This window comes from Rhincodon typus, chromosome 45, assembly GCF_021869965.1.
Source record: "Rhincodon typus isolate 14 chromosome 45, sRhiTyp1.1, whole genome shotgun sequence".
NCBI lineage: Eukaryota > Metazoa > Chordata > Chondrichthyes > Orectolobiformes > Rhincodontidae > Rhincodon > Rhincodon typus.
In genome coordinates this window covers 8,935,448-8,946,020 of record NC_063376.1, presented here as the reverse complement: position 1 = coordinate 8,946,020, position 10,573 = coordinate 8,935,448, and the positions used below count along the sequence as shown (strand labels likewise).

The 10,573-nt window shown below is 41.3% G+C and overlaps 1 protein-coding gene across 1 annotated transcript in view; it reads right to left on the bottom strand.

Annotated features, from left to right (window-relative positions):
* The window catches only part of LOC125487797 (mitogen-activated protein kinase kinase kinase kinase 4-like), a 22,333-nt gene extending 14,158 nt beyond the window's left edge, over positions 1–8,175 (bottom strand). The window contains exons 1-3 of the mRNA XM_048620063.1: positions 8,115–8,175; positions 7,061–7,191; positions 3,179–3,233 (exon numbers count right to left, since the gene is read on the bottom strand). Of these exons, the coding sequence (XP_048476020.1) occupies positions 3,179–3,233; positions 7,061–7,191; positions 8,115–8,175 (247 nt within the window). The remainder of the gene's footprint in view (positions 1–3,178; positions 3,234–7,060; positions 7,192–8,114) is intronic.
* Positions 8,176–10,573: the final 2,398 nt, after the last annotated feature.

The window sequence follows — 10,573 nt, the reverse complement described above, 5'->3', positions numbered from 1 at the left end:
TCTGAGGAAGGGTCACCGGACCCGAAACGTTAACTCTGTTTTCTCCTCCACAGGTGCTGCCAGACCTGCTGAGCTTTTCCAGCAACTTTGTTTTTGTTCCTGATTTACAGCATCTGCAGCTCTTTTGGTTTTTATTTAATTTTTTTGTATCCAGAATAGCACTCAAATAGCTGATAGTCAATAGCATTGGCATTGGGCTGAGGTCATGTTTATGGTCAGGTTGGATGAGAAGCAATATCCTAAATAACACGGTGAATCCAACTGTCCCCTTGGCAATACAAGCAAGTTAATACTCACTTTTACACAAACTTGTTTTCACGTTTCTGCGTTTGGAATAAAATCTCAAACAACCATGGCATTATCGAGGTTGTGAAACAAGTAACATGAAGACAACACTACCATCGTTCCCCACTGAGCACTAAACTATTCCAGTTTTCTAGATTTAATAGAAGCATACAGGCATACTGAACAGTATACCAAATACTATCACTGGTATTTTAAATAACGAGCTGACTTGAGTGCTGGGACTTTTGCAGTCACTGGTTAGAAAACATCCAAATCAGTTTTATAAGATCTTGCAGACATTTCAAACGGGAATCGTCATTCAGATAAATGACAGTGATTTAATCCACTGTGTCACTTAGCTCTGGTTTAAAACCATTATGTGCCGACAATATTTACATACTTAATCACGTATCCTCTTATAAAGTCATGTTTAATTTTCAGTGTTTGGCTCCCCAGGTGCTAGGCTTGAACCACCTTGGTAAAATGATGACATGACAGAAATGAGAAATGTTTTGGCCCACTACTCAATGCAGCAAGGCACTTGGCCAACCATGAAATGACCTTCCTCAATACCAACTTCTTTGTCACCTCTCCCCTCACCCCAACCCAATATCCAATGTATGACACAGCAAAACAAGAGCTTCGCCATTTATTTCTCTAGCACTCTTTGCTCAGGTTATTTTTAAAATCGTTAATTCACAGCATGGGAGCATGCCTGGAAAGGCCAGTATTTACAGCCCGTCTATAATTGTCCTTGAGGAGCTGATAAGCCAGCATCTCCTCCACAATTAAATGGTTTGCTGGGTCATTTCAGATGGTGGTTAAGAGTGTGGAGTCAGTTGTAGACCAGACTAGCTAAAGATGGCACACTTTCTCTGAAAGGGCATGACTAAACAAGATGGGTTTGTATCTCAGATAACAAGGTGTAGAGCTGGATGAACACAGCAGGTCAAGCAGCATCAGAGGAGCAGAAAAGCTGACGTTTCGGGTCTAGACCTCAATCTGCGTGCTCCAGGGCTACGAATACTGCTACTAGCTTGAGTCCATATTTATTCAATTAATTGATATTGTTTTAAATTTCTCAGCTTCTTCTGTGGGATTTGAATGTGTGTCTGCAGCCCCATGAAGCTTGTGTTACTGGTGCAGCAACATAACCAAAATAGAATGGTGTTGTCTGATTTACACTCAACACTTGCGGAACATAAAACAGAAAATGCTTGCCATAGAACGTAATAAGCAAACTGCTCTGGAAATTCGCTAATTATTTACAACACAAAACAGATTAAATGTTGATTATTTGCATTAATGTCTTCAGATGTACTCACACTTCTTTTGACACTTTTGAGTGGCACAATGAATTGCATGTTGCTCAATTTGGAACTCTTCAATTGACTTGTGCCCAGCAGACCTTTCTGGCTTGGTATGATCAACAAATAATTAAAAATACTAGTGCAATGTTGGTCTTTATCTCAGGGGAATTAAATATAAAGTGAAGGACAGGATACATGTTTCTTATAAAGTTCTGGTTCTAGCCTATTTAATGTCACAAATCAGTTCTGGACATCGCATCTCAGGAAGAATGATTGGCTTTTGAGGAGGTGTCGTACATATTCAGCAGAAATGGTACTTGGGGAAATAGGGTTAAATTGTGAGGACATGTTGCACTGACTGGCTTGTATGGTTTTGAACTTAAGGGAGATCTAATCAAATTAAGAAATGTGTTGATAAGGGAGATATTTCCTCTGGTGGGTAAAAAGGAGCACAGGCTTAGAAGTCAGCTGTTCAAGGGTGATGTCAGGAAGCGGTTCTGAAGAGGAATCACATTGGACTCGAAACTTGAGCTCTGCTTCCAGACCAGATGCTCCCAGATGGCAATTCTGTGCCCACAGTGGAGTGGAGCTCCAGAATGCTGCGCCCTAGAGAAAATGCTGTCCAGGATGTGGGGAAAATTTCAAATTCACAATTGATAGATTTTTCTAAAACAAAGATATTGAGGAACCAGGACATGTAAAAAAAAAAGTAGTTATGAGTCAGTCATGAATGGGAGAAACAGTTCAAGGGACTCAATCGCAGATATTAAACAGCAGATCAGACTCAAACAGCCAAATGGGTCACTCCTTATTGTTTGGTCCTTCACACACATTAAAGACAACACAGCAGTGAAGCTTTGTCTGACCACATAAATTTTATACACATTCATTTGCAGCAGGAGCAACTTTAAAGCCCAACGAATTGCCAACTTTTTCAAAACTGCTCCACCCTCCAATATGGCAATATGCACCACAAGGAAGCAGGCAGTGAAAGATGATGCTTTTGATGGGGGCAAAAAAAGTAAGCAAGCTGGAGAGAGGTAAAGGAAAAGATTCAGGATTTAAAAGAAAATTCTTTCAAAATTAAAGAAAATGGGAGAAAAAGATTAAAAGAAAGGATAAATAGGACCAGGCCAAATAAAGCTATTTTCAAGCTGCATCACGGGGCAGAATGCAAATCCCTGGAGATCGTGGATTGCTCAGGAACTGCGCACAGCTTAAGGTCAAGTCTGAGACACACTGGCGGTGGTGGAAATTCATGGAATGTTAATCCTCGGAGTGTTAGTCCACACCATGTGCGGTAGTATTGGATTAAACTGGACAGGCCACCAGGCTGATGCTCCAAATTGAATTTGAGTTTAATGAGCAGAGCTAGACTTTGCCAATCTTTGCACCAATCCCACAGCAACAGCTAAAATCGATCACAGGAATTTTCATTAGTTGCACAGTGATAATAAATAAAAGGAACCATTAATGAAATCCAGTCATCTCGGTTATAGGTTCGACTTCGGGCAGTCAGTAGAAGGGCATCTTTTGTTTCGCTAACCCTATCCTTCAACAAACATGGTGAAAGTAAAACTTACGTGGTGCGCCTTCTGCCATTTCGATTGCAGTAATCCCCAAAGACCAAATATCACTCTGCAACAAAACCAATCAATCAAGTTAAAGAGGTCAAAATATCTGCTTGCTTCATTAACCCAATTCTGTCAGAGCAATGCTGTCCTATAACTTAGCGTTTAGGATGAAAATGTCATTAATGTATTAACAATTGAAAGGTAAGGATTACATTACATTTAAAACTTAAAGAAATGGAGAAAGGTAGAGAGAAATGGAGAGAAAACAACCAAGCTTGCATACTTTTCATGCAATATGGACGTCGTTGAGAACAGCAATACTTGTTGCCTATTTCTAATAGCCCTAGAACACAGTGACATGCTAGGCTATTTCACAGAGTCAGCCTCTGGACGTGGGTGTCCAGTCACAAGTACGCCACACCAATTAAGGACAGCAAATCTCCTTCCCTAAAGGGCATTAGTGAACCAGGTAGTTCACTAAGACAATTGATGACAGTTTTATGGTCACCATGTTTGAGAACAGTGTTTAATTCCAGATTTATTCATCAAATTCAAACTCTACCAGCTGCATTGGTGGGAAATGAACCAATGTCCCCAGAGCATTAGTCTGGATCCTTTCAATTACACTCCGAGTGACATCACCAAGGCACCACCATTTCCCCATAGATCAGATTTATGTAGCTACTTCTACAATTCCTGGACTCCAAAACTCTTCAAAGCCAAAAATTGTTTGCAGTATAAGCACTAGTGGAATGCAGTCAAACTGTGGTTCATTGGGTAGCACTCTCACCTCCAAGTCAAAGGATCATAGGTTCAATACCCACTCGACCCACTTAAGCACATAATCTAGGCTGGCAGTAGTGCAGTACCAATGGAGTGTTGCCTTGTCAGAGGTCATCTTTCAGCTGCACTGTGAAACTGTGTCAGTCTACTACCTATCTGCCAAACCCTGGGACTATCTTGAAGTAGGGACTTCACCCAAAAGTCCTAGTCACTTTTTATACAACAATCAACATGACTTAAAAATTTGACTTTTTTTTTTTAAAAACAGAATCAAGTTGGCCGCCATTCTCTCTGGGACACTCAAATTACAAAATTCATCAAAAGGCATATTCATTTTTTCAGGCCATAAGATATGGTGCAGAATTCAGCCATTCACCCCATCGAGTCTGCTTTGCCATTCGATCATGGCTGATGTGATTCTCAATCCCATTCTCCTGCCTTCTCCCTTATTTCTTTGATCCCCTTACCAATCAAGAACCTATCTATCTATCTCCTAAATACACTCAAAAACTTGGCCTCCAAAGTACACTCCTGGCATTAAGTTCTACAGAGTCACGACCCTCTGGCTGAGCAAAATTCCTCATCTCCGTTCTGAAAGGGTCACCCCTTCACTCTGAGACTGTGCCATTGCGTCCTAGTCTCTCCTACTAACGGAAACGTCTTCTCCATGTCCATTCTCTCCAGGCCTCTCAGTATTCCAAGTTCCAGTTAGATTCACCCCACCCTTTTAAGCTCCATTCAGTATAGACCCAGTGTCATAGAACATAGAACAGTATAGCCATGGTGTTGTGGTGAACATGACGTCAAATTAAACTAATCCCCTCTGCCTGTCCTTGGTCCATTTCCTTGCATATTCATGCACTTACCTAAAAGTCCCTTAAATGCCCCTACTGTATTTGCCTCCACCACTACCCCTGGCAGCACGTTCCATGCACGACTCGGTGTAAAAAAAACCTGCCCCCACATCTCCTTTGAACTTGCCTCCTCCCACCTTAAATGCATGCTGCCTAGTATTAGACACTTCAATCTGGGAAAAAAATTCTGACTGTCAACCCTATCTATGCCTCTCAATTTTATAAACATCTATCGGGTCTCCACTTAGCCTCCACCACTCCAGAGAAAACAACCCTAGTCTGTCCAGTCTCTCCTCATAGCTCATCCCCTCTAATCCAGCCAGCATCCTGGTAAACCTCTTCTACACTCTCCACAAAGCCTCCACATACTTCCTGTAGTGTGGTGAACAGAAATGAATGCAATACTCTAAGTGTGGCCTGACCAAACTTTTATGAAGTTGCAACATCACTTCCTGACTCTTGCAATCAATGACCCTACCAATAAAAGTAAGCATGCCTGCTTTCCTTACTACCCTATGTACTTATGTGGCCGCTTTCAGGGAGATATGGACATGTCAATGCTGTTCACAGTCCTGCCATTAACTGTACACTTTCCCCTAACATTAAATCTCCCAAAGACCTCACACTTGCCCAGATTAAATTCCATCTGCCATTTTCCACCCATATCTGCAACTGATCTATATCCTGCTGTATCCTTTGACAAACTTCTACACTATGCACAACTCCACCAATCTTTGTGTCTTCTGCAAACTTACTAACCCAACCCATCGACATTTTCATCCAAGTCATTTAGATAAATCACAAACAGCAGAGGTCCCAGTACAGATCCCTGTGGAACACCACTAGTCACAGTCCTCCAGCCAGAAAAACACCCTTCCACCACTACCCTCTCCCTTCTATGGGTAAGCCACATTGTCAAGTCACTGTGGATCCCATGAATTTTAATCTTCTAGATGAGCCTATCATGAGTGACCTTGTCGAAAACCTTACAAAAATCCATGTAAACAACATCCTCTGCTCTACCCTCATCGATAATGTAGTGATTGGAACCGGGTGGACCTCATTGACTACAAGGTTCCTGATTGGTGTAGATTAACAACCCCAATCAGGAATCTTGTAGTCAACAGGGTCTACCTGGTTCCAATCACGACAGATACCCTCATCTCCGCAAGAAAATCAAACAAGTTAATAAGACCTGATCTGTCTCGCACAAAACCATGCTGACTGTCCCTAATTGGACCATGCTTTTCCAAATGAGTATAAATCCTATCCCTAAGAATCCTCTCCAATAAACTCATTACAATAAATTATAGAAGGGCTCAATTCGTTTGCTTTGTTAAATCAAGATTCTCAACATGACTTGTTTAAAATTTAGGTTAATCAAAAGATTGAAGCTTTGAAAATCAGGAGTGCTGAGATGGCTTTAAGTCCAGATGTGGGCGTATTGCCTGGGAACCTGATGAACACTCACGCCCACATTCACCAACGAGCAAACAGCAATGATTTTAGGGACTAAAACAAAGTCACTGTTTCTCTGCAATTCAAAGACAAGCAAAGCAATTAGGCAGCATTGACTAAATCCTGGAGTGTGGGGCAACATTTCTTGGAAAGATTACTGTATCACCACACATAGGTATGACAGGTCAAATGCCCTGCTACTTTGCTGCATCATTCATGTTTCTTTTTAAAAAAATATACTGAATTCAAGAAAGACGTTCGCTGGCCAAAAGCTGAATTGCATTGCCACTTGCATCACTAATATTCATTAGAGGCTAAGTAATCAGGTTAAAAACACTCAACATCTTGCAGAACCAAATTCAGCAGGTAATTGGGAAGTATTGAACAGAATCTTTAAGAGTAAACTGAAACTATATTAAAATTACAAACGAATACAGCACTGTTAGTTAAATAATATTTATATGTATTCTTGCCTTTAAGTATTTAGAGGACCTGACCCAAATAAGGAATAGCGCTTCAGTTTCCAGTTTGCCCAGACTATGGAAAACAATTTTTACTTTGAGTGCACGTACTTCTTTCATTGTCTTTTCCTTTTTGTATAGTTATTCTATAGTTTCTGACTACTTAAGGGTTGATGGCGAGAACCCACCTCCTCCCACTCTGTAGCCAAATACTTTTGGCAAGTTGCAGAGCTTGACTGGCATGGTCACAGAGGCAGAGTGATCGCCTGTGCTGCTATCTGTCCATCACGAACTGATCTAACTTCTTTCCCAGTCCCGAGTCCATTTTCACATACCCTGTAATCATAGGTGGCATCTGGGTTCTCGTCACAAGCGATCACTTCAGGGGCCATCCAATATGGGGTGCCAATGAACGTATTCCTTCTTCCAACAGTTCGGTCGAGTTGAGCGCTCACGCCAAAGTCAACTACAAGAGAAAGGGAAATGGCTACCACTCAGAAATGTTGAAAGAATTCCAAAGACTGTTTGAAGATATATTTAATCAATTCAAAACAGCATCCATCCAGTGTCCTTTTGGTTACAAAATTACTCATTTCTACATTTGTGTCATCTCACTTGGGTCCATAATAAATAGAAGTTAAAACACATCAGGCCATTTGGCTTATCAGTTTGCTATTTATCTAGCATGAGATCAAATAGTTTGAACCCATCACGAACTCAGACCACACAAACCACCTCACCAATCAGTCTTTGACCACTAACGCAGTTTCAGAATCCAACTTGGACTTGAATTACTGTAGTCTAAAGCAAAATACTGGGGATGCTGGAAGCCTGAATTAAAAATAGAAAGTGCTTAGCAGCTTTAACAGCTGCGAGAATGTAGAGAGAAACCGAGTTAACGTTACAGATTTGTGACCTGTTGCCATTCCACACTCTCAGGCTGACTGAGGCCATCAAGTGACAGACCAGATTGGCTGGCAGCTTTCCAAGATGGAACTTCCTCTGTAGATTTCTTTTCTGGGAGGTGGGCACAACAAGTTTATTAACCATTTCTCTTTGCAGACTCAATTCTCTACATGAAGAAGTTTCTCCTGACCTCTGTTTCAAATATTCTACACCTAATCATGTGTTAATGGCCCCCTGAATGACTGGAAACATTCTGCTTCCACACAACTTCTTCCATATTGTCCAGCTTGTGCTGGTAAAAGGAGGATGGCTTCACTTGAGTGTAGAGTGGTGAAAGAATGGGCTGGTGCTCAGAATGTGTTAGTTATCAAAAAATAGCAGATGTGTGCTGCACATTTGGGGATTACCTATAATTGTCCATCATATAGCCAGGCCCTGGGTTACTACACCTTCTTGCCAGCTTCTCAAGGCCTCCCTTCTTACCTGCTGTGTTGCTGCAACCAGTTAACACTTCCTGTGGACCAGCTTCTGTTTCTACCGTCATTCTAAACCTGGTTTCCACGAATCACTTCCGCAACACCTCACTCCATCTGATCACAAACTGTTCCTTCCTTCATTTCCCCATTTGCTTTGGGCTTGTGCTAGCTAAAAAAACACGTTTAACTTCCTACCACTTTCAACTTGTGACGAAAGGTCATTGACCAAATACTAAGATTGTTTCTTTCCTCACTGATCCTTGTGGCCCCGTTTCAGTTTTTGAAGTTCTTTGTAAACAGGGCGGAGGTGCTGTTTCAGCTGAGTCAGCATTCCCTACTGTCCTCAAGTTGGTGAGCTGCCCTCGAATCTCTTTTGTTCTGATTTCTTATTTAAGATACGCATTGTCTTTGGTTTTCTTGCTTTATCTAGCCTGTGGTTTCATAATTCAAATACTTGCATTGTATTGCTTCATTGCCTCCATTGTACCAGTGGAAAAAAAAGACAACTTATGAAGCCTTTCTTGGCATTCATGCTTCCTTACATCAGGCAGTACATGAGAGGATGCATGGCACACATCAGAGTAGATGCAGAGACCAGAACTAAATTAAAATGGTTGCAGTACACTCTGCAAATCAACAAGTGGCTAACTTCCCTCTGCAATGGGAGGTATGATCATTAGTTTATCCTCTTAGTCATTATGCAACAGGGCAATCTGTAAAACCAGATTAGACAGGAGGTGGGTGGAAATCTGTGGCTGCTGTTTGCTTCCTAAGCGTCAAAATGGCACTGGTTAGCAGCAATATTGCTTTGCATCAGGTGATTATACAGACATTGGCAAATAAATGTAATGCATTCAAAGTATTCATTTAACTCAGAGGTTCAGATACAAGGTAGATCCAGCGATTTCAATTTTAAGATTCTCATCCTGATGTGAAATTCTCCCATGGCCTCACTTTGTAAAGCAAAAAGTGACGTAAGAGTTTGAAGAACTGCTGGGGAGGGGAGGACAGAGAGGTTATCGACCCCGTCAGGGCACAGCTGAGCATGAGCAGCCAGAGAATAGAGATAACGTACATGAAGTAAATCGTCAAAACTGTAGTCAATACAATGTGGAGCTGGAGGAAGGCAACAGGCTAGGCAGCATCAGAGGAGCAGGAAAGTTGACGTTTCAGGTCGGGACCCTTCTTCAAATGCTGCCTGGCCTGCTGTGTTCCTCCAGCTCCACACTGTATTGACTCTTGACTCCAGAAACTGCAGTTCTTGCTATCTCCTCAAAACTGTATCTGGTTCAACAAGATCACTGCTCATTTTAATCATTAAATATGTAAAAGCCTTTTCACATGAGACAATCCTTTCCTCCCAGGAATCAACATAGTGAACCTTCTATGAACTACTTTCAAAGCAAGTATTTGCTCTTAAACAAGGAAAACAAAATTATATATTAGGCGTGGACTTAATGTTCTGTACAGATTTAAAACAGCCCTACTTTAACAATCCACCCCGTTGCAACAAAGGCCAACATTCCATTTGCCTTAATTGATTGCTGTTCCTGCATGCTTAAGTTTTGTGATTCATGTACACCCAGATCTCTCCCTATAGAAGCATTCGGCAGTTTGTTCTACTCAAATAACATTCTACTTTGCTAGGTTTCCTATCAAAGTGTTTCCTACATTATACCCCATCTGCCAAATTTCTGCTCACTCATCTATTCACACTCTTTGCATCCTCCTTAGAACTTGCTTTTCTACCAATCTTTGTAACAGCAACGACTTCTTGAAAAATTCTGTAATGGTCCACTTATCCAGGTGAAGGAACACTTTTACATATAAGAAAGTGAGGCAAGTTTGGAAATCCTTTCAACCAATGGAATAGACTTAAGTGCAGCAGTTAATTTTAAGGGTGGGACTGATAAATTTTGGTTAAATGAATGTAAAAGCACATAATTAGTGAGATTGCAGATCATTCGATGATCTCATTGAATGGCAACAGAGTAATTGAGGGGTTAAATTGTCTAATCTTGTTCATGATGTGGTGGTGGTGTTGGACAAGGGCAAAAATCACAACACCAGGTTATAGTCCGACAGTTTTATTTGAAAACACAAGCTTTCGGAGCCTCGCTCCTCCTTTAGGTGTTAGTGAGAGAGGCAGCATCAGACACAGAATTTCTAAGCAAAAGATCAAAGGGTCATAGAACTGATGCTAATGTAAGGAACAAACCTAAGACGGCTGTTAAATCTTTAATCTTAGAAAGGAGATGCAGGTTTCAAGTGATTAACATGCAAATTGTAGAATTTCTTTCAAGTTACTGCCCCAGGATAACTACTGGTTTTATCACTATACCGGAGGTGACATTGACTGTCTACCACGTGCGAGTGTGTGCGAGTCTACAGTGTGGCAGGTTCACCTGCAGTGTGAAAAACACACACACGCACACACTCCATTCCCCCCCACACTCAACCCACAAA